This window comes from Rhododendron vialii, chromosome 6a, assembly GCF_030253575.1.
Source record: "Rhododendron vialii isolate Sample 1 chromosome 6a, ASM3025357v1".
In the NCBI taxonomy this organism is placed as follows: Eukaryota; Viridiplantae; Streptophyta; class Magnoliopsida; order Ericales; family Ericaceae; genus Rhododendron; species Rhododendron vialii.
The window spans coordinates 2,190,850-2,215,568 of NC_080562.1; the positions used below are offsets into that span (position 1 = coordinate 2,190,850).

The window sequence follows — 24,719 nt, forward strand, 5'->3', positions numbered from 1 at the left end:
GAATATTTTAGATATTTGCTTGTTTGAGCGGCGTGGAGAAAATTGATACTAGCATGAACCGAAAATGCACCTAACCCATCATTAAATGCCAGAAAAACAAAATAGAACAACAGAGACATGCTCGATGTCAAGGACAAAGTGCCAACCGATTCCAAATCCTAATATCCATTATAGACGAGTACAAACCACCTGATTCTTCCACAAGAAATCCCTATAGCAAGTCAGTGGAGACTATACACACCAACGGTATAATTCTTGTGAAAAGGGAAAGCTTCCGCTTGAGAAGTGATATCGCAGCACCATGAGAAGCCAATACAGAATTACAGATCATCTCCTCTCTCCCTGCAACTACTATTCCCGGATCATAAAAAGGAGCAACCCTTTTGTGCCTTTCTCTTCTTTTTCTTTTGCTTGGGTGGTTGGAGCACTACCTTAATGGCTGCGTCGAAAACTGCTTTCACATTCTGCAGTTACAAAAACATGAGCATAGACCGTATTCATCACCATTCACAAGGAAATGCACATTTTAACTGCAGCTGTGTGAAGAGACGTGTAGAAGGGATATATACTCCATACCTGTTGCGTCTTTGAACTACATTCGATGTAGGCAGGAGCTCCGATCAGTTTCTTCAGTTCCTCTCCCTTCAATAGAAAATCAAACACATCCATAAATACCAAATTCGGAGGCTCGGGGAGGAAAATTTTGGATGTGGGGAATACTGTTCTTTACCTGAGCTGTCGTAATGGGCACTGCACCAGGGTGGTCTACAAAGAACTGCTTATTATCCCTGAGATCTGCAGGCCAAGGACAAGGAGAGTTCAAACATGAGGCCAACTTCCTACTTCCTAGCAAGAAGCAGATGTCTACTACATGTAGTAGTTAAGAAGACGTATATCATGAATCAATTTAAATGCTGCCAAAAACACATGTTAACAATTGAAGGTTATATTTTTGGTGCCCAGTAAATGGATGAAGATGAATAGAGCCCAGCAACAATGAAGACAGAATCATCGCTGAGGAAGAATAAATCCATCTTTGAAGATAAGTTTAGGATCTAGCAGCACCTTTTTTTTTTTTTTTTTTTGAAAACGAGATCTAGCAGCACTTGAAAAAAAAATACATGCTTGAGTACGAAAACTCCAAAACAAATTTGAGAAGGCAAAAGAGTAAGCCAAGGAAGATAACAGAGAATCCAAACAAGAGAAATGAACATCCTAGGAGACAGAAGGGCTGGTTATACTAATAATTTCCGACTAAGAAACAACAAACAAAAAGAGGAAAATCAGAAATCGAAGTTTCTACTCTTTTGGCGAAAAGTCTGATGCAGTTTAGATTAACATTTCATATATCAACGACACTAGAAAGAAAAATGAAGTATAAGAAACTTCCAAGAAAAATAGATGAACTTGCTACAAATGATACCTATTACCCAAGTCACAAAATATCTATTCCAATTTCACTCCACTTGCTCGCTGAAGCTCGTTATGTTTACAGGCGAAACTTGAACTGTATGTGAAGCTCATCAGTTCTCTAAACTTGTCTTAAAAAAGCTTAGATTTTCTCTGGGATTGCATAAAAACAAAGCTACACTTGAGCTTCATTTGTGATCAGCTCAATGAAAACATATATCCGATCGCTAAATCTTAGTTTCCATCACAACCCTAAACAATACAAGCACAATTGGTACCCACAAGAAATCTGCTGGAGCTTGAGTGGGAGAATAATCGAAGTTCCACTTTTTGGTTGAGATTGGATTTGTAATATTGTGGCCTTTGAGGCTTGGAGGTTTGGCATCCATCTGGGTGTCTTAATCAAATTTATTTTGGGCAAGTGGTTTTAGAGACGTATGCTGCATATTAGTGTACCAATTATGCTGCATATTACGGTACCAATTGTGCTTGTATGGTTTCGGGTTGTGATGGAAACTAAGATTTAGCAATCTTATATATGTTTTAAACTTCATAGAAAACGGGGAAGACAATAAGAGACTACTTTCCTACAAACCACAAACCTCACCAAGTGGGCATATTCCAACACAAAACGATAAAAATGAAAAATGATGAAGGGCAAAACTACAGTGTGATGGTCTAAGACTCCAAGTGATGGGAGAGTATCTTACCAAGCTTTGTTCCAACAAGAATTATTGGAACACCAGGTGCATAATGCCTCAGTTCAGGAATCCACTGAAAATAGAAGTCAAAGAAGAAACAAGCTGTCAGCAAATCATTAGTTCACATCAAAACATAGGAGCTGAAAAGGTACAAACCAAGGGTCATAACCTTCTTTGCAACATTTTCATAGCTGGCCTTGCTAATGAGAGAAAATGCAAGAAGAAACACATCTGCTCCACGATAACTTAAAGGTCTTAGTCTATTGTAGTCCTCCTGACCTGATAAATGATTCATAAAGTCAACCCGGAAAAAAAGGAAAAAATTAGGCTGTGTCGAAACATAAAGGAAAAGGAATATCTTGTCCCCAAAAAATCTATTTTGAACTTACCAGCAGTGTCCCATAAACCAAGATTGACAGTGCTCCCATCCACAACCACATTGGCACTGAAATTGTCAAAAACAGTTGGCACGTAATCCTGTTTTCAGAAACATAAAGAGTATCAACTGAACAAGTCTTTCCCACAAGATATCAGCAAGGAATCATAAAGTTAAATGTGTTATAATTTGACCACGGAGAGTGCAGACTGAAATTTTTCCGAAAGAACAAGAACTCATATGCAATCTTAACACATTCAATTTATATCATCTGAATCTTAAACCATGACAAATGCAAAGAGTGCCACCGTATCTACTTGAAAAGCACACTTCATTTCAAGAGTCTTCAAGAACCAAAATGGAATGTTTCCAACAAAAGACCCAGACAGAACTTGGAACTTAATTGCCATGAAAGCAGTACAAACAGTATGAGATGAGCAACATAAGGTAACAATCAATGAGCACATATAATTCCCATATATGTTCATCAACTGCATGAAAGGATATCATATGCACTGGTTTAAACTGCTAAGTCTGTAAAGATTAAGATGGACACATGACGATGCAATGGTACTCACTAATCAGTATACCAAAGTCCGTTAATTGACTCCATCCACACACGTGAAACCCCATTGCAAAAGATGATCAGCACAGAAACCACAAACTGGTTGTGAACTGGTTACATATATTCATCGAACAACCACAAACACCACAAACTTCACAACACATTACAAGTAAAGCGACATAAACTAACGATTCTCTGTTTGCAATTATTCAAAATATAACACAACCATAACACCAGAATATCATTCCAAAAAGACTACAAAAAGGGCAATCAGTACTTGAAACTAAATAGACGCATCTTTCAATTATAATTTATAGCACAGAGGTAACACTAACTGTATATTAGCAGTCATAATTACTGGTTTAAATGGCAAAAGTTAAGATGAACACATGACGATGCAATGATAATCAACATACCAAACTACGTTAATTGAACTCCCTCCACACCAAAAAAGGGGAGGGTAGTGTGATTTTGTCTAAAAGAAAGCCCTCGTGGAGGGAATGGTCAACGGACAACACCATCCAATCATCCTTTGATTAAACAAGGGCATTTAAGTGTGGCGGCATCGGAATAGATGGACTTTTTGGTAGTACCGGTGAACCAGAAGCCACAAACCACAAGTACCTGTTCACAACCAGTACTTAAAGGCTGAAGCTACATAAATTCACCAAACCCCCCTAAACTTCATAACCCAATAAAATCCACCACGCAATACAAGTCACAAATCTAAATTAATTTCCCAGTTTCTGTTTGCAATCATTCGAATTACAACACAACGATAACAACAGAAGATCATTCGGAAAAGATTACCAAAAGGTCAACATTTTTCTCCAAAACAGACGCATCTTTCATTATAGCACAGAGTTAACACTAACAACAGAAATCACAGAACCAGTACTGGCCCTGAGCAATGGCGAGCAAGGCCGGCCTTCGCCCCGAAAATTTACTTAAAAGAAAGAGCCCCCCCAAAAGTTATGTACTACTCTTAAATATGGATCTACAAAACAAAATTCATTCAAGAATTAGTAGTTTGTCGCCTCTTAGAATGCAAAAAGACTTGATTTTTAAGTGATTGTCTTAATGTAAATTTGGCAATGATGAATAACTTCACAATAATCCTATTTTGCTGAATGCTACTAACATTTTTGCTCTTTAAACTTGACTCATCTTTTTTCATTTTGCTCGTGACATATGCACAAAGGTCCCATTTTTATTTTTAATTCGCCTTAGGCCCCGAAAATAACAGGGCCGGGCCTGCTTGACAGAACAGATCTTAACAATCGAAGTTCGAAACTTTACCGTGGGGAAAGTGTTACTGGTGTAGGAAATCAGCATGCAAGTCTTGCCGACGGCGCCGTCACCGACCGTCACGCACTTTATGAACCTCGACGCACTCATTTCCACCAGATCTTACAAAGGGGTTTGCAATTGGAACGGATTCGAGAGTGATCGTGACCTTGATCGTGGATAAAGAGAGTTGATTCGAGTCAGAAGCAGATAATGCGGGTCAATTGAAGAGAGAGAGAGAGAGGGAGAGAGAGAGACGACGAACCTCGGGCGACCTAGACAGCCAAAATCCAGCTACGATTTGAACTACACTGGGACCTCTCTCTGTCTTTTCAGTTTTTGTATTTTTTTTAACTCCTCTGCTCTGCAACTACTAGTAACATGTGGGCATTCGTTTGCGCCTGTTTGGCTCCCTTGAAGTTAGGACACATTAATTGCGGCAATGGTTTCAAAAGTGGAGTGCTAAAAGCCAGGATGTGATTAATAGGGGATGTTTGGCCTGGGGATCGAGGGATGCTGTATGGCGGGGCGTCCGACCGTCCTTGTAGGATAGATTCGGGTTGTTCGTCTATTTTTTGAAATGGACGGCTTGAATTTTAATTTAATCAATTGACGGTCCAAATCAATAAGAGTTTGGATTAAATTCGAGTCATTCGTGCTGGAATGGAAGGCTGGATTGGCCGCCCGACATGATTTTCTCTTCCGTTTGGCTACTATGGTCTGTTTGGCAAAAATGGAACACAGTCAAGGGTGGTTTATAAAGAAGAAAAAAGCCAACAAAAAAAATACTAATGTGTAGGAATATTTTGCACAAGATGCCAATGTGCAGCCGTCCGATTGATGATGGGAAAAAAAAAAAATCATAGAATTGCCAACGAGACAAATGCTCGTGTCATGTTTTGTAAAGTGATTCTCCCTCGGTCTCAGAAAAAATTAATATCATTTGCGAAACAAGAATTTAAAATAAATGTGTTATTGCCAAAGGAAAATTAAACATTTTGTATTCCAATATGTTGAGATAACTCACCAATATCTAGTAAGTTTGGAAAAAAAGTCAGACTTCATTGGAAAAAAAAAACCATTATTTTTACCTTCCATTTTGAGGACTGGACAAGTTTTTGGCAACGGAGGTACGCATTTTTGTGTTTGCAGAATTTTCCTTTTTTTAAAAAAAATTATTAAGTGCTCGACAACATATATCTCAAAATCACATGATGCCCACTCCTTGAATATTATTAAGAGGTTAATGATCATTTGTATTTGTTAGTATATTTTCTTAACAATAAGTTTCACCCAAATAAACGAAGCACTTGAGTAGTCTTAAGTAGTTAAGGCTCCGTTTTTGTACCCTCATAATACTTAAAACTTATTTTGGTAAGTATTTTTTATTTTTTGTTTAATATTTTGTCGTAATTTTTTGAGATTAATCGTTCGTCTCGACAAAACGATTTAAGATGATTCTCATCCTGTATTGGAATAGACCATGCACCCATGTGTTCTGGAAATGGGGCCAACCATATCACTCCATCAGCCACCCAATCCGTATAGAATCTTCAACATCAGCAATTTTCGTTTCTTTGTTCCCACAAGGAGATTCCACTGCCGTGTTGTTGAGGACAGCTTTACATTAGATGTGTTGTGCCGTAAGTTTCGCGTCAGAGTGGAGGGTGAAAGAGTTTTTGAAACACATCTTAAACTACTAAAATTCACGAGAGCGAGGATTGAAAGCGCGAGCGCCGAGCACAGAGCAAGGATTGATGGGAGCGCACGTCATTTTGAAGGATTATGCGATTAAGGTTTTGCATATACTCCGCAGATTCATTGACCACTCCTGGTCAATACCATCTTCATCACGTCAAAATAGCACTGAGAAAAATATTTCACTAACAAAAACTTTCTGCGGCATTGACATAATTGAAACTACAAGTTACAGAAATGAGTACTTAGAAATTGCACATGTTAACATATTCTTCGATGAGTTCAATCCGCAAGAGGAAAAATTAAGCTGCTCAAGTAAGTAAAGTTTGAAAAGTAAAACCAAAAGCAGGCAAAAAGTGCAATTATTGTGCAAAACCTTTGATTAATAGGTCCCAACTCATCCCTCTTATTAGCTATCCTTCCAACTGTTTATCATCAGGTTTATCCACCTTCCAAACACCAACTAAACATGACCTTTTTTTCTTTCTCCTGTCATAGATTAACTGTTTTTGAACACCCTTTGGTGTACTTATGAGCTGGTGTTGGCTACCTCTCTCCAACATCACCGCATGCTGCAGCACAGCGACACAATTGGCATCGTATTTGTGGTTGACAGCTGGAAGGCCATCACGATCATGGTCCAGCGTTTCGGCTACTGGCAGAGTAGTGATTACCAAAAGGTCCAAAACCATGAATGACATGTCTCCTAAGTTGGAGACATTTTTGCTCGATCAAAACTGGCCGAAAGCATAAGAAGAGAATGCGAAAAACTGTGTGAAATGCCGTATCCAAAACCTGGGATGTGTTCTCGCCAAAGTGCTTGCTTTTTTTGGCTGGTTTACTTAGGAGGCAAATTGGACTAGTTGCTGAGAGAAAAAACAAAACAGAAAAGGAAGAACATGAACACGTGTATGATTTGATGATGGTGGAATAAAACACTAGTAAAATTAAAAGGATCAAAAGTTTGTTTCATTACGTTGTTTCAGCAATCTTCGCAACGATAATTGTCAGATTCAAGCACTTTTGTGGTTAATTTCTCAACATAACTTGATTAACCAAATTGAAGTGCCAAATTAATCTAATTGCAATTTCATGGCTATAGGGTATGGTCCTCATATGGATAACGGCTGTGATCCCCCAAGCAAGGCCACCTTACTGCAACCAACTAAAGGGGGAGAGCTGCAAATCCCCAACAGGAGCCCAATATGCAACCCTTCTCTTCTCCTTTGTCCTAGCATCCATCGGAGCCAGTGGGATTCGACCGTGTTCCGTAGCTTTCAGAGCAAATCAAGTGGAGCAAAGAAACACTCCAAACAATGAACGGGTCCTAGAAAAATTCTTCAGTTGGTACTACGCTGCAAATTCTATTTCAGTCATGGCTGCTTTCACATTTATCGTTTACGTTCAAGATCATGCTGGATGGAAAGTTGGGTTTGGAGTCCCTGCAATCCTCACGTTCTTGTCTGCTCTTTCCTTCTTCGTCGCCTCTCTGTTTTCTATCAAGCAGAAAGCTACCATGAGCCAACCATTAGTGGCTCAACTCTCTCCGAGCCAACCAACAAACTTAGGTACTACTGTCTGTTTGTTTCCCACTAGTTTGCAGCTTATTTAGCTTAAATTTTGAATGTTTCACACTTATTTGCAGCTTATTTAGCTTAAAGGTTGAATGCACGTGCTTATTAAGCAGCTGTACTTCAAAGTGTTTGGTTCCTCTTTTTTGTTTTTTAGCTTATTTGTTTTCAACTTAAATTATAGAGCAAAGTATGGGTGTGTCGTACTTTTCAAGTCAGTTTCAACATATGTACTTCTCAGAAATATATTTGTAACTGATGTGGGAATGTAAAGATAGATGAGTGGTAACATTTTACAAGATATACTTAGAAACAAAGACTTTCGCAGAATTGTAAGTGTACCACCGATAGAAAAAAAGATGAGATAAAAATAGATTACGGCAGTTTAGACATGTCTATTGTTGATCGGTCAATGTGATAGACAGAAGTGATATGATTATGGTATAGGCTAACAAGTGATACAATTATGGTATAGGCTAACACTAAGGAGAGGGGTGTTCCAAAATAGACTTTAAAAGCAGTGGTTCAAAAGGGTCTAAGATCTTTCAATATTATGAAACACGATGCCCTAGATAGAGCTCAATGGAGAAAGGGTTTCAAGTGTCTGATCCCAATTGATGCGACTTAAGGCTCTGTTTGGTTTGGTTTATCCATGACACTCATTGGTGACATAAAAGAGCGTACCCAATGCACGAAGCTACCACATATGTAGGGTGGGGAAGGGTTGATGTATGCAGTCTTATCCTTGCAAGCAGAGAGGCTATTTTCGAGAATCGAATCCATGACCTACTCAATGGCGCAACAATAATGACACTCATTGAATTTTGAGATGAAATGTTTTCGAGATTATGATGCTATCCAAAGATGGGTTCTTTTACAACAAATTTCCGAAGGAAATGTCATGTTCCAATTCATTAAGACAGAATTAAATAGGTTATCAAATCTGCAACCAAACAGGACCTTTGGAAGAGGAGTTTTAGACTGTTGTAAAGCTGGCTTTTCCCACGCTGAAACCAATTTTTTCTTTAGTGGAAACGTTTTACAGCTTCTCCATGACTGGATTAATGAATGTGGTTGTTTCATCCCTTTTCAGGTTCTTAAACAAAGCTTGCATCATTAGGAGTCCTGAGGACATAACTCCAGAAGGAGAAGCCTCACATGCATGGAGCCTTTGCACAGTAGACCAAGTAGAAGAGCTAAAATCCCTCATCAGAGTCATCCCGTTATGGTCTTCATCAATCATGGTGTCGGTAAACGTAAGTCAGGGCACCTTCCAATTACTCCAAGCTCGATCCATGAACAGACACATCACTCCAGGGTTCCAAATACCCGCAGGCTCCTTCCCTATGTTCATAATAATCGGTACAGTAATTTGGATCTTTCTTTATGATCGCATTATCATTCCCTCTGCTTCAAAAATTAGAGGAAAACCCTTTTCGGTTGGTGTAAAAATAAGAATGGGTCTTGGGTTATTTTGCTCTTTCCTGGCCATGCGACTTGCAGCAATTGTGGAGCATTATAGAAAGAGAAAAGCCATTGAAAGTGGCTATCACGATAACCCTAGTGGAGTTGTTCAAATGTTGGCCATGTCACTTGTACCACAACATTTACTGAGTGGTGTCGCGGAAGCCCTGAATTGATTGCGTCAAATGAGTTTTTCTACTCGGAGTTGCCAAAGAGCATGTCAAGCATGGCAGTGTCTCTATCCGGATTAGGGCTGGCTGTGGGGAGTTTGTTGGCCTGTTTGATACTGAGTACTGTGGCTGATATTACTAAAAGAGGGGGGAAAGGGAGTTGGATTTCGAATAATATCAATAGAAGTCATTATGAGAGCTACTATTGGCTTCTCGCGGTTCTGAGTTCAGTTAATCTGCTCTACTTTCTTCTGTGTAGTTGGGCATATGGGCCTTGTGCAGATCAAGGTTTTCCATGCTTAAAGATGAGGGTAAAGATTTGAAGGAAGAAGAGTTGCCTACAGTAGGTAATGTAGGCAAGAATGGAGAAGAAAAGTCCAAGGAAGATGGGGTATAGAGATCAGAAATTCAACACATCAAGTATAGTTACAGGAACGTGTCCTAGAATTTTTCTTTTCCTTCTTTAAAAGTTTCGATAGCTGGCGGCAGACAGTCTTATAGACATCAGAACCACCAATCAATTCTGTCTCTGTCTCCCCGGTCTTCCGTGGGGTGAAAAACGCCCACTTGCCACAAAGCTCACATCGGACTGTCAGCTTGGTTAACTTATGGAATCAGCAAAGGGAATTATATCAAGCACTGAACAAAAGCTCTTTCTGTAACAAACATTTGATTACACATACAAATAAGTATCATAGAGATATGGCCACCATTTTTAGAAGGGAAGCTGGAACTATAGATGTAAAATACTCCAAGCAAAAAGCAGTACATCATCAAAATAGGACCTTATTTTTACATGAAACAAGCAGACCCAAATTTTTATCAGGACAGGAAGAGAAAGGAAAAGGATTTGTACGCCAAACCTCAGGTAGTTGCTGTCTAGCCCAGCAATTACTATAGTTTTTCCATCAAGATCAGTTGCTTTGCAGAAGAAATCAGAAAGGTCGTCAAAGAACTGAGCTTAGTCAACAATGCCAATCACATCCAACTGCCACCAATTACCAATATTTGAAAGACAATTTTGAAAGCAAAAACAGTGCAAACTCTTTTAGTACTTTTAAAACTCCTTTTATCTATATATAATAGGTCTTTATCGATTTAAAAGGAGGGAGATATGAGTGTTTTGCTGAAATGATTTGTTTTTCGACCAACTAAGGGTAAAATGGTCATATCTTTTGATGTACAAATAAATTAGAATCCGAACTACTTGGGTTAGAAAGTAGATTTAACAAGCTTTCTAACAGTCCAAACCATGCACAAATCGGAGTTCGGGAGTGTTCGAGACGAGCTCACGAAGTTTGACATATTGTGTAGTTTTTATGCGCCTCAGGCGCATATCATTGCGCCCCAGGCGCATTCTCTAAAGTTCACAAAACGGCCAAATTTTGCGGTTTTGCCATAGACACTCCCAAACTCCAATTTTGACATGGTTTGAACCGTTAGAAAGCTTGTTGAACCTACTTTCTAACCCAAGTAGTTTGGAACATAATATTTTTGTACATCAAATGATATGACCATTTTACCCTTAGTTGGTCAAAAAATAAATAATTTCGGCAAAACACTCACATCTCCCTCATTTTAAATCGGATAAATAACTATGACATATCGATAAAGAGGGTTTGCAAAGCAATAAAAGATGGTGCAATTCAAAAATAAAAATAATAAACTTTATGTTATGAAAATGGGGTAGAAAGCAGGCCACTACTAATATCATCGGAACTTTTCACATTTCATCAAAGCATACGGAAACTGTTTCATCACAAACACTATCACAAACATAAACACTAAATAAGACTATCACTTGATCACTACGACTTCCGCAGTAACGTCACCACCACCATTTGAAAAATAAGTACTTATTTGTGTTAGTGGAACACACCCTAAATAAGGCGGGACAATCCAACATTGCTTGAGGGCTAATTAGGGCTTAGGAGGTTTGAACATTGTTAAATTTTGAAATGGAGTTCGCTTCTCTGCAGTCCAATGGCTAGTGCACATACATATCTTACCGCATAGAGATGAATCAAAACCACTGATTCTTGAAATTGATGGCCAAAATCTCATGCAGTCCGGTGCAAGGGTTGGACTGCGAGGAAGTCGGGTCCTTCATCTAGAGAGGGTACAGGTTTGATCATTTACTATTGGCTTCTCGCGGTTCTGAGTTCAGTTAATCTGCTCTACTTTCTTCTGTGTAGTTGGGCTTTGTGCAGATCAAGGTTTTCCCATGCTTAAAGATGAGGGTAAAGATTTGAACGAAGAAGAGTTGCCGACAGTAGGAAATGTAGGCAAGAATGGTGAAGAAAAGTCCAAGGAAGATGGGGTATAGAGATCAGAAATTCACCACTTCAAGTATAGTACAGGAATGTGTCCAAGAATTTTTCTGTTCTCCCTTTAAAAGTTTCGATAGGGAAAGAAACTATAACTGACGCCAAGAATATAGTTCATGAGGATATATCCTTACATTCCTTATCTACGAACACTACGGAATCAAAAGGGCTAGGAGAGTGAAAATGAATGCGGATTGATCTAATACCAGAAATAGCAAGAAGAATCAAAAGGGTTAGCAGAGTGAGGACAAAAAAAGCGGATTGAGTGACAAAGAAAGCGGATTCATCTAATACCGGAAATAGCAAGAAGAATAAGCAAGTATTGAACTGAATATTCATCAGGTACCAAATGATGCAGTTTGTGCATTCCTGAGAAAATTGCAGAATCTTGAATAACTCTGGCTGCGTCGACATCGCTAACCACAATTTGCACACTATTTCACAAACCAACGAAGATATTAAGTTTAAAGCTATGGTAAAATTGGTGCAAAAAAACCTATTAAATTAGATTAGTATTAAGATTTTCCTACTCCAACACATGCATTCCGTAGACCATGCCAAGATGATTAATGACCAGTCTTTCGTCTGGTTCATCAGCAATGTTACTTTCAATTCATGTCTAACTATGTGTCCTTTTTTTTTCTTTTCTCTCTACCATCACTTTATGCTGAAATCCCTAAATATGAATAGTATTATCGATCCAAAATGAGAGAGAGAGGGCACAGAAGTTGAGAGAGAGAGAGGTGGGCGTTGAGGGACGGCGGCCGGCGACGGAATGACGAGGAGAGACGGCGTCGTGGTCTTGCCGTCTTTGGAGATGCGAGGAACTTCTATACGCAGTCGTTTTGAAGACACAAAGTTATGTTTGACTCTTTAAACCTCGCGTGTTCAACCTGCGAGTTATTGATAGAAAACGTATGTAGTAATCACGTGTTCAAAATTTAGCGGCCAAGTGTAATTAAAAGCGTTCAGAAGTAATTAATAGCGGCCAGAGTAATTCGCAGCGTTCAAGTTTTTTTGTTTTTGTGTTTTTTTTTTTCGGATTTTAAAAAAAAACGCTAATCACGCTTTTAGTACAGTAAGTAAGAACAAAGCGCATTCTTTTTTTTTTGGTCAAACGGAATTCGAACAAAACGCATTCGGCAACCACCTACGTATTTCTATTTACTGGTGTTGAGGTTGGGGAAACCGTAAACACAACCGTATGTCGCAAAATTTTGCGCCAATCTCTCCCTCCATTGACTTCACAGCAGCGCAAGGTTCGTCTCTTTCTCTCTCTCTCTCTCTCTCTCTCACACACACACACACACGCACACTCATTCTTGCTTCTCCCGTAAAACTGGCATATCCAGCGTTCAGACTGTTGAATTTGTTCGAATCGTCTTCGTCATTGTCTTGCCACTTTCTCATTTCTTTTGAATTCGTTCGAATCTTCTTGTTTTAAGAGTAATTGCTGAAACTATTGCAGCAATTGGAAACTTGTTTCTTCTGGTTCTTATAGTGAATTAGTGAAAGCATAAATGAACATACATATTCTTGCTTCTCTAACTGGCAGAAACACGAGAGTTCACTTTGATTAAACATAATTCCTTGACGTGCTTTCAAGATGCGAAGTTTTTTGACATGGCTTCTCATCAAGAAATTGAAGATTTGTGGAATCATGTTTAACCTTTCAACGATTTGAATCGTTCACACTCTAGACCTCATTGAAATCATTATTTTAGGAAGAATTCATGCTAATAGAATAGCAATCAGTATCTCATCGGAAAGAATTAGAAAGAATTTCGGCTTATGTTAATGAGCATGCCCACATTGAATGAAACCCAAATCTCCCTCCCCAGTTTGAATCAATAAGTGAATCATCTTGAAAATTATCAAAAATACTTGACGCTTGTGTTGTGATTGAGAAAAGTTTTGAGCTTTTGGATTTGAGCAATGTTACTAACACAATTGCGTCCGTAGCCGATACACACTCGGATGCAGTTGTGCCTTGAATTGTGTTTTAAAGATGAGTTTTTAGACTTTTTGTTTGGATTTTCCACTTGACGCCTTCAATGGATTGGAGAGCTAGAGTTCTGTACTAATTGCAACATAGTATGAAATTCTGTTTCTGGTTTGTATCTATGATGGTGACAAAAGAAAATGACTCTTTGTTTCATTTTTTTCCCCTTCTTGAGTTCTTCATCACATTTGGTGCTGTGGGTTGTTGGTCTAGTGTTTCAATTGGATTTTGTATGACCTTGAACCATCAACCGAGTAGTGTTTTTTTTTTCCCCCGGTCTGGTTTGCCAAGGTTTCTGTATCTACAATGATGGCCATGCATATGAAAATGTCCGTTTCCCCTTTTCTTGCGTCTTCTTGTCAGTTTAGTTTTGAAGGGTGCGGATTGTGACAAATTTTCTTTGAGAATTGGCTAACATTGCTAGGTCTGAGTAGATACTTGAACAAATGATGTTGGTGGGATGTAAACTAGTCGAGCTGAGTAGTGGGTTTTGCAAGTTTGGCTAAAAAATTCAACCAGTTTTCATAATTATGGTCAACCTTGGTTTGAAAACTTAAGCTTTAAAATATGTATTTGAACGACCCGTTGTTTTGTTGCCCGGGAAACTTACATGTACAGTGCACATGTCATTCGAGTTGTTCATTTTTTATCCTTTAATGTGTAGCATCCATGGAAAAAATCATCCTGATCAATTGGTAAGCACTCGAAACTCGAGTAGCTTGGTTCATATGACAGCTATAGACATTAATGGATCATAGTTTTAGGCTGCAGCAATGAATTTCACCCTCTTATTCCCCAAATGTAGGTTTCTGGTTTTCTTATTTTGGACTTTGAAGGTATCCCTAGAATATCTGAAGGGGGAGAATATGAGATCCTTACGATAAACTCTACTCTACAATTTGATACGATTTTGTAATGAGTTTAGTGCTAGCTGCTAAGTATGTAAGACTTGAACACCACATAGACTCAGGGAGAATAAGTTTTACCTTCATAAAACCTGTTGTATCTCCAAAACAGCAGAGGATCATTTGGTGTAGAATTTACCCCATCACTTTCTTTTACTGAGGTTTTTTTGCAATATTAGAAAGAGTAGTGATCATGATCTCTACTTCTCTTTTGACTATGTAGAGTTGGGTTCTTTTCATTATACTATTTAACTTTGTTTTTATTTCAGCTTTCCTTGGGGAGAAATAGTGTTCGTGTTGTGTTGTTTTGCTCAATTCAGCCATTTCTAGATGATAATAAGTTCACGGGCCTGAGTTCAAAGCAAATTACATTGAACTGCTTGGTTTTCTGAGGACTACATGTCTAATGGTTTGGTCTTCCACTATACTTTCTATCAACCAAAGTGTATTCCTTTGTGTGCCACTATACTTTCTATCATTTTATGTCTACTAATGAGAAATTTTGTTGCTGAAATGCTATCAAACTTTAGACTGAGCAGTTATGATCTTGATTTGAAAAGTTAAATATCTCAGCCTAAAAGTGTGCCGCTTCATGGAATTGTAGTTTTCAATTGAATACTTGTTATTTCAATCCTGGATCCTTAATTTTGCTTGTTTACAGATTCAACTTGGGCTCTCCTGTTCTTTAGTTATGAACTGATTCGAGGTTTTATCATCAGGAATTTTATTTCTCTCCCTTAGTGTTTGCCTTGTGTCTTTTCCCGCTCCTGGAATTTTTCCTGAAAGACATATATTTGATATTCTGTCAGAAAGTTCTGATCCATCTGAGCAAGACAAAAGACCCATTGTTGTAGTTGATCCATCTGGAAGGTTTGGGTGGTATAGCGACCTCCTTGGAGCTGGTGCTATCAAGAAAGTTTGCAAGAAATTTGATCAATGGGAAGGAACAGACGTGGCGTGGAATCAGGTTCAGTTAGGGAGGTTTAGTAATGATCCCTCAGTCATCAAGAGGCTTCGGCAGAGATTGCTTTGATGAAGTCATTGAAGAATGAGTACATTATTGCTTTCAACAATTTTTGGAGGGACGATGAGCATTACACCCTTAATTTCATTAGTGAAGCATGCATTTCCGGGAATCTTAGGGATTACAGGAAGAAGCATTGCCATGTGTCAATGAAGGCATTGAGGAAGTGGTCGCGACAGACACTCAAGGGTTTGGATTATCTCCATACCCATGATCCTTGCATCATTCACAGAGACCTCAACTGCAGTAATATTTTCATCAACGGAAACGTCGGAAAGGTTTGTTTCTCTTTCAACTTAATGAAACCTAGTTTGGTTGCTAAGTATGTGGATGAATTAAAAATTCTGAAGTAGTAATCTCTTGTTGGTTTTCTAGTTGTAATTGACCAATAAAATGAAATGATATTTTATCAAGAAAATGCTGACCACAGCCTACTGGACACGCGGGTTAAGGTGTTTGTTGGAGTATGAGAAATTATAGGAAAATATATGAAAGTGAATTGAAATGCTTAAAATGTGTATTGAAGTTCTACATTTTTAGTGGGTGGTTGTTACTTGTTAGCATGATCATGTTTTATGATAGCAAACGTCTGTTACTGGAACTAATTAGTGGCTACAACAAACAAAAGGGAAGTGAAGTCATTGGGGTACCTTAGTTGAGCGTAGTTCTGTTTGTTGAATTGCTTTTCTGATGTCAAGACCTAATCTGGATTTGGTTTGATGTGTAGGTCAAGATTGGTGATCTAGGTTTGACAGCTATAGTAGATGAAACCCATCATGCACATTCATTGTTGGGGACCCTAGAGCATATGGCACCAGAACTATATGAGGAAGATTACAGTGGGTTAGTAGACATTTACTCGTTTAGAATGTGCATGCTCGAAATGGCGACCCTGGAGATACCATATAGCGAGTGTGATAGTAATAGCCAAGATATACAAGAAGGTGACAGCGGGAGTGAAGCCTCAAGACTTGAACATAGTTAATGATTTGGAATTGAAGGCCTTCATCGATAAATGCATAGGCCAGCCAAGGGAAAGACGCTCAGCCGCTGATCTTATAAAGGACCAATTCCTGTCCGAGGTAGAAGATAGTAATCCATTCACATGCCTAGCAGGAGAATCACAGGATCCCTATGAGGATGATAGAGCTACACAAACGCCTACTTTAGGTGATTTTTGGGACAGTATGAAGGAAATGATGGCCGAACAGCTGTCTTCTCGCAAAGGCAAGGAAAAGCATCAATAATGTTTGCTTTCGATTAAAGTCTGCCTCAATAATGGAGACTTAGTATTAAAGATCAACAGAAGACTCAATTATGGAGTAATTTTAAAGGCACTCAATAATGGAGTGATTTTCAACTTTCGGTGGAGATTTTTGTGTTGACGGGGCCCAGTGTGTACCCAGCAAAGTTTTCACTTTAAAGTTGTAATAATTTTATTTACTGTTCAAGTCCTGTAGAGTCCTCTATATAAAAGACGCGTCTTTCTTTGTTAAGACAGGTTTTTGGTTTTGCCCTCTTACTCTAAAAACCAATTATGATGATGAGGAGCTTCCAATTTCCAAATTCTGAGGTGAAGTTTTGGGATGCAGCCATTACTTTTTCCAGCAACTACGCATAGTCTAGTCTTTTGTTTGTTTTTTTTTTTTTTGGTTTGGTTCCCTGTAGCCCATGCTTGCTTTGAAGTTGTTAGTGATAATGATGAAACCTACATTTTTGTTTCTTTTATTTCGATATAGTTGTTTCTGATCCAATATGTCCATCCACTTGACATTGGGAAGAAGGTGAATTTGGATTCAGTATTTGTCCTAACACAGATATATGCAAAGTTAATGTTATACGTTTTATTTTTTTAAAGTTCTGGGAGAACATTTTCAATGAGTACAGTTGCTACTGTAGAGGGAAATAAATGAATCACAGTATCACTCAATGTCCCTGCATATATCCAACCTGCATGCGCCTGTTAAAATCACCCATCCTAAGCTAGCTTGTTGATGGCATTTTCTTAATAAAAAAGCAAAGCCTCAGATTAAATGTTTCCATCTTTCCGTCAAGACACTAATGTTAGCAGAATTATACGTTTGATCCAGATAGGAGTCCATGTAAAGGGTTACAATGATGTAAAGGGTTACAATGTTTCATGCCTTCCTAGGAAATCTGCAAGTCTGATCGAATTCTTGATGACTTAGGAAAGAATGCATGTTTATCCATTGTCATTGGTATTCTGGATGGTCTCAACCTAGCTGCATTGCTGCCTTTGATACCTTCTTTCGTGCATGAAGTTCTAAGGCAAAACTACTGATCAAGTGCCAAATAATGATCAGAGTGCAAGCAGCAAAGTTTCTTCGATAAACATATGCAAATGCTAAACCACAAACAAACATCAGAAAATCCAAATTCTACAAGTATTCCAGACAGCTGATTGAAATACAAAGAAGCCAAAAGAAATATGAGGATGTGAAATAGAGATATCACTAAACAACTGCAACCTCAAGGTTTCAGGACATTCTGCACTGCTTCCACAACAGCTTGTCCATTGACATAGTGCTGGCGGCAGACAGTCTTATAGACATCAGAACCACCAATCAATTCTATCTGTCTCCCCGGTCTTCCGTGGGGTGAAAAATGCCCGCTTGCCACAAAGCTCACATCGGGCTGTCAGCTTGATTAAATTATGGAATCAGCAAGGGGAATTATATCAAGCATTAAACCAAAGGTCTTTCTGTAACAAACATTTGATTCCACAAACAAATAAGTATCATAAAGATATGGCCACCATTTCTAGAAGGGAAGCTGGAACTATAGATGTAAAATACTCAAAGCAAAAAGCAGTACATCATCAAAATAGGACCTTATTTTTGCATGAAACAAGCAGACCCAAATTTTTTTCGGGACAGCAAGAGAAAGGAAAAGGATTTGTACGCTGAACCTCAGGAAGTTGCCGTCCAGCCCAGCAATTACTATAGTTTTTCCAAGCAAGATCAGCTGCTTTGCAGTAGAAATCAGAAAGGTCGTCAAAGAACTGAGCTTATTAGTCAATGCCAATCACATCCAATTGCCATCAATTACCCATATTTAAAAGACAATTTTGAAAGCAAAAACAGTGCAAACTCTTTTAGTACTTTTAAGGGTAAACTATAGTTAACCCCCTCTAACTAAGCCTCGCGTGCACTTTGCCCCCTATAACTTTTTTTTTTTGGCACTCAACCCCCTCTAACTAACTGAAATTCAAACGATCATAACTTCAAACTGTCATAACTTCTTTGTCCGAAATCGAAAACATGCAAATTATATATCAATTTCGAGGTCTTGAAGTCAGCTTTATAATGACACCAAAATCACATCACGATTCAAAGCACACAGAAAGTTATGATCAATACGGTCTTTCTGTCTACCAGTCCTTACTCTTTTGATCATAACTTTTTGTGTGCTTTGAATCGTGATGTGATTTTGGTGTCATTAGAAAGCTGACTTCAAGACCTCGAAATCGATATATAATTTGCATGTTTTCGATTTTGGACGAAGAAGTTATGACCATTTGAAATTATGACCGTTTGAATTTCAGTTAGTTAGAGGGGGTTGAGTGCCAAAAAAAAAAGTTAGAGGGGGCAAAGTGCACGTGAGGCTTAGTTAGAGGGGGTTAACTATAGTTTACCCTACTTTTAAAACTCTTTTTATCAATATATAATAGGTCCTTATAGATTTAAAAGGAGGGAGATATGAGTTTTTTGCTGAAATGATTTGTTTTTCGACCAACTAAGGGTAAAATGGTCATATCTTTTGATGTACAAATAAATTAGAATCCTAACTACTTGGGTTAGAAAGTAGATTCAACAAGCTTTCTAACGGTCCAAACCATGCACAAATCGGAGTTCAGGAGTGTTTGAGACGAGCCCGCGAAGTTTGAAGTATCATAGAGATATGGCACAATGTCCCTGCATATATCCAACCTGCATGCGTCTGTTAAAATCACCCATCCTAAGCTAGCTTGTTGATAGCATTTTCTTAAGAAAAAAGCAAAGTCTCAGATTAAATATTTCCATCTTTCCGTCAAGACACTAATGTTAGCAGAAATATACTTTTGATCCAGATCGGAATCCATGCATGGGGTTACAATGTTTCATGCCTTCCTAGGAAATCTGCAAGTCTGATCAAATTCTTGATGATTTAGGCAAGAATGCATGTTTATCCATTGTCATTGGTATTCTGGATGGCCTCAAACTAGCTGCATTGCTGCCTTATTTACCTTCTTTCGTGCATGAAGTTCTAAGGCAAAACTACTGATCAAGTGCCAAATAATGATCAAATTGCAAGCAACAAAGTTTCTTCTGTAAAAATAAGCAAATGCTGAACCGTAAACAAATATCAGAAAATCCACATTCTACAAGTATTCCAGACAGCTGATTGAAATACATAGAAGCCAAAAGGAATATTAGGATGTGAAGTAGAGATATCACTAAACAACTGCAACTTCCTCCATGTGAGAGCCACTTTGAATTTTTCTACAAGGTTTCAGGATATTCTGCATTGCTTCCACAACAGCTTGTCCATTGACATAGTGCTGGCAGTAGACAGTCATATTAGACATCAGAACCACCAATCAGCTCTGTCTCTGTCTCCCCGGTCTTCCGTAGGGTGAAAAACGCCAGCTTGCCTCAAAGCTCACTTCGGGCTGTCAGCTTGGTTAACTTATGGAATCAGCAAGGGGAATTATATCAAGCACTGAACCAAAGCTCTTTCTGTAACAAACATTTGATTACACATACAAATAAGTATCATAGAGATATGGCCACCATTTATTTTTAGAAGGGAAGCTAGTACATCATCAAAATAGGACCTTATTTTTTAATGAAACAAGCAGACCCAAATTTTTATCAGGAAGAGAAAGGAAAAGGATTTGTAGGACAAACCTCACGTAGTCACCATCTAGCCCTGCAATTTCTATAGTTTTTCCATCAAAATCAGCTGCTTTGCAGCAGAATCAGAAAGGTCATCAAAGAACTGAGCTTAGTCAATGCCAATCACATCCAGCTGCCATCAATTACCAATATTTAAAAGACAATTTTGAAAGCAAAAACAGTGCAAACTCTTTTAGTACTTTTAAAACTCTTTTTATCAATATATAATAGGTTTTTATTGATTTAAAAGGAGGGAGATATGAGTGTTTTGCTGAAATGATTTGTTTTTTGACCAACTAAGGGTAAAATGGTCATATCTTTTGATGTACAAATATATTAGGATCTGAACTACTTGGGTTAGAAAGTAGATTCAACAAGCTTTCTAACGGTTCAAACCACGCACAAATTGGAGTTCGGGAGTGTTTGAGACAAGCCTGCGAAGTTTGACATATTGTGGGCGCACCTATATGCGCCCATCATTGCGCCCCGGGCGCATTCTCTAAAGTTCACAAATGGCCAAACTTTGCGGTCTTGCCATAGACACTCCCCAACTCCTATTTTAACGTGGTTTGAACCGTTAGAAAGCTTGTTGAACTTACTTTCAAACTTAAGTAGTTTGGAACCTAATATTTTTGTACATCAAATGATATGACCATTTTACCCTTAGTTGGTTGAAAAACAAATAATTTTTGTAGACCACTCACATACATATCTTACCACTAGTGCATCAAATGGAGTTGGCTTCTCTACAGTCCAACGGCTAGTGCACGTACATATCTTACCGCAAAGAGATATGAATCAAACCATTGATTGTTGAAATCGATGGCCAAAATCTCATGCAGTCCGGTGCAAGGGGTGGACTGTAGAGAAGTCGATCTGGTCCTTCATCTAGAGAGGGTACAGGTTTGATCATTTGGTATAGGGCTGGCGCGTTGTTTTTCAGGTGTCTACGTAATTTTTTCTTGAACAGCAAGAGTCATTTGATCATCTGCAGATTGTAGAACGTGGTTTGCGAATGAAAATGAAACCTATGCATTATTATACAGTCTTGGTAGGTAGATTGATATATTGCTATTCCTTTGTTTTTAACAGGCCCTGCATCAAGGGTAAGGCGCAAAGGCTCCTTGAGAAACACTTTAAAACCACAAAACCAACGAGTTGACTTGCTAAATTACACCATCAAGTCTTTAATATGAACCAAAATCTGGAAGAAAAAAAAATGGCCTAAAAGATGTCAGTTATCAATCCAAATAAAGGTATCCACCCGTTTACGAATGACATGTCTGACCTTTAAAAGGTCTGAGCAAGCCCTCAATCTCCTTCATTACTTTGTGAGGGATAATGAACAACGAGCTCCAATAGACTTGTAAAATTAGGGATGGGTATGTTTTTGTCTTCAGATACTTGTTTCTCCTTTAGTACTCTATTTGGATGCCCCAGTTTAATTGTACTTGTTTACTTGGTTTCACAAGAACCTTTATTTCCTACAACAAAACTAAACACATATAAATTTTGGTTGACAGCCGCAATCCAAATGATTTGGAATCATAATTGTCAGATTCAAGCACTTTTGTGGTTAATTTCTCAACATACCTTGATTAACCAAATTGAAGTGCCAAATTGATCTAAATTGCAATTTCATGGCTATAGGGTGTGGTCCTCATTTGGATAACGGCTATGATCCCCCAAGCAAGGCCACCTTACCTCAACCAACTAAAGGGGGAGAGCTGCAAATCCCAAGAGGATCCCAATATGCAACCCTTCTCTTCTCCTTTGTCCTAGTGTCCATCGGAGCCGGTGGGATTCGACCATGTTCTGTAGCTTTCGGAGCAAACCAAGTGGAGCAAAGAAACACATTAATCGGTGCAAGAGAAAATATAGAAGTTTTGCATTATGATTTTTCACTTACCTCAGCTATGGAGGCTCCAATAAGTAGTGGAAAGGCGGTGCTGTGGCAATGACAACAGATGCAAGGCTTCAACCTAGTGTTAAGGGTTGATCAAAAAAAAAAAAAAAAAAAAAAAAAACCTAGTGTTAAGGCAGTTCCAAATGCAGTGACAGTGAGTGCAGCATTCTGCAAAATAGTCTATTGCAGTTCTCTAGTGCACTTCTAACTAATGTTGCATCTGCTGCTAACTTCGATATGGGAGAGCCAATGTCATTGACTCATTCTCGTCCAAAACAAATTACCCAACCTCATTGCAAAGGATTGCTACAAATCAAAACAACAACCAGATCGGAGTACAACAATGCAAGGAAGAAAGCGTACAAAGGTTGTGTTGCCTGTTCGGATCTTGGATACATGGAGGGAAAAGAAAGCCCATGGTTTTTTATTGTAGTTTCTTCCAAGATGATTCTTTTAAAAAAAAATATTCTTTGAAGACAAAAACACTTCACCGTGTTCATCTCTTATTCGTTATTGAGCATAATGGTTTTCAAGAATATGAAACCTGTAGTTTTAATGTTTCCCAAGACTGGGTTCTTTGCCGAAATTCTTCAAAAACAAGTTCTCAAAAACTAATCTAGAAAAAAAAAATCAATTGAAGCTGGTAAAAATTGATACTATACAAGATCTGTCTACACAAAGGAAAGTGGGACTCATCAACTCCCTTGCTTTTACTTTCTCTCCACGAATCCAAGATCCGAACACAACAGGAATTTGAAAGAGATCAGAAAAGAACTGGATTACATCGATAAGCGAGCATGGGAAGTGAGACGCTCCCCCATCAAGGTAAGGTAATAGTTCTACAATAGATATACAGGAATTGGAAGGAGTGCTTGCTACACCTAAAAATAGGAGAGAAACATGTTGGACTTCTCATTTGACTTGAACATAATCAGGAGCCGAGAATGAAGTCAAGATATGAGTAATTCCAACGGCAAATAGAGAAGCCTCCATTCCTGCTAGAGAATTGCACCCACTGAACTGTGAACTTAATCATTGTGTGCATCCATGGGTACTAGCAATAACTAAGACGCGTGCACTGATGGAAAGGTAATGTGGTCCTACCAAATATTTCATCACATCCTTGACATGTCCCTTAATCTGGACTCAAATACTATCCATTGGTTGCATCTTTGGTACTTAAAGCATACTCGCCAAGATAGAAGAACATTGCATGGTCCAACTCAGCTATCAATAAATTGAAATGCTTCAAAAAGGAGTCCAGTGGTAGATTGGTTGGTTTCGCCGAGAATTTAGACATAATTGAAATAGAACAGAAGAAATGCTAAATATCCCATTTTAAGATCCTGACGTCGGGTGAGTCTGCGACATATCCATCAAAATGAACTTGTTTTTCCCAAGTCTCTCTCAAACAGACACAACGCACCAAAAGAGAACCCATAGTTGCCATTAGCAACCAAAACACATACTACATGGTGCGATAGGTCTGCATCCATGATTAGGACAAAATTGCCTGAGGCATGCTTCAAACCGTGAGTATAGGCAGTCCCTGATTGAAAGGTAATGTGGTCTCACAACGACCATCAGAATAATGTAGGTTCTCTCTTTATTATGATACCTGAGTTCAGCTTCTTATTAAACTCAAGAATTAATACGAAAAGATAGGTTATGACTGCTTTGAAAAAATTGAGATAAAGAGGGCGAGCGTCTGTACTTGTGAGAGATACAGAGAGAGAGGAGACAAAGAAACAGAGAGTACCAATGAGGGGTTCGTTCAGTGGTGAAAGCTCGGCCTAGGTTGGACAAAGTCCACGTTTGAGCCCTCGCAGCTCCTTATTGGAGCTAAACATACTCCTTACACCAACCACACGTAGTGGAACCTTTATCTTAGCTTCGGCCGTAATATAAGTGTGATGGGGTAGCTAACCGATAGTGATGTGGTGTGACGGCACAATACTCCTGGCTTGAGCTTCCATTTTACAAACGGGAAAAAAAAAAACAAACACTCGATAGAAGCCAGAAAGGAAAAATGATTGTTTTGGTTATAAAGACAGGCTTTGTCAGAAAAACCCCAAGCACCGACAAAGAAAGCGACCTGAATTAAATTAGTTAAGATGAAATGATGAAATCCATGGACTAATTTGAATCGTTTACAATTTTGGATCAAAATTGGGCTTTTGCATACTTGAAAATATAATGCTAGAATCAATTCGCAAAGAATTGGCGATCGCTTGTGACTGAAGATTTTAACGAGATTTATATATATATATATATATAGAGAGAGAGAGAGAGAGAGAGAGAGTACAGATGTTCGGGGACATGGGAAGACGACTACTGGTACGGTGGCACCCATTCCAAACTCGCGATTCAGAGACGCGAGGTTCCTAAAAAAGATTATGCATATTAAACACGGGG

The 24,719-nt window shown here is 38.6% G+C and overlaps 2 protein-coding genes, 1 long non-coding RNA gene and 2 pseudogenes across 3 annotated transcripts; 4 read left to right on the forward strand and 1 right to left on the reverse strand.

Annotated features, from left to right (window-relative positions):
* Nucleotides 1-54: 54 nt before the first annotated feature.
* On the reverse strand, nucleotides 55-4,770 carry LOC131329556 (rac-like GTP-binding protein 5). The gene is made up of 8 exons (XM_058362739.1): nucleotides 4,605-4,770; nucleotides 4,352-4,508; nucleotides 2,501-2,588; nucleotides 2,281-2,390; nucleotides 2,121-2,184; nucleotides 731-795; nucleotides 577-642; nucleotides 55-464 (listed from the first exon to the last, which is right to left on the reverse strand). Exons 2-8 carry the CDS (start codon nucleotides 4,448-4,450, stop codon nucleotides 363-365), a joined length of 594 nt encoding a protein of 197 aa, XP_058218722.1. The 5' UTR covers nucleotides 4,451-4,508; nucleotides 4,605-4,770; the 3' UTR covers nucleotides 55-362.
* Nucleotides 4,771-7,130: 2,360 nt separating this feature from the next.
* Nucleotides 7,131-7,696, forward strand: LOC131330521 (protein NRT1/ PTR FAMILY 1.1-like). Its single transcript, XM_058364139.1, has 2 exons — nucleotides 7,131-7,605; nucleotides 7,683-7,696. Exons 1-2 carry the CDS (start codon nucleotides 7,143-7,145, stop codon nucleotides 7,694-7,696), a joined length of 477 nt encoding a protein of 158 aa, XP_058220122.1. The 5' UTR covers nucleotides 7,131-7,142.
* On the forward strand, nucleotides 7,570-9,676 carry LOC131329387 (protein NRT1/ PTR FAMILY 1.2-like; annotated as a pseudogene).
* A 1,524-nt stretch (nucleotides 9,677-11,200) lies between these two features.
* LOC131330522 (probable serine/threonine-protein kinase WNK11) lies at nucleotides 11,201-16,747 on the forward strand (annotated as a pseudogene).
* A 5,585-nt stretch (nucleotides 16,748-22,332) lies between these two features.
* Nucleotides 22,333-22,595, forward strand: LOC131329408 (uncharacterized). Its single transcript, XR_009200755.1, has 2 exons — nucleotides 22,333-22,385; nucleotides 22,431-22,595. It is a non-coding gene; the product is annotated as an uncharacterized LOC131329408 (long non-coding RNA).
* The last annotated feature ends 2,124 nt before the right edge of the window (nucleotides 22,596-24,719 follow it).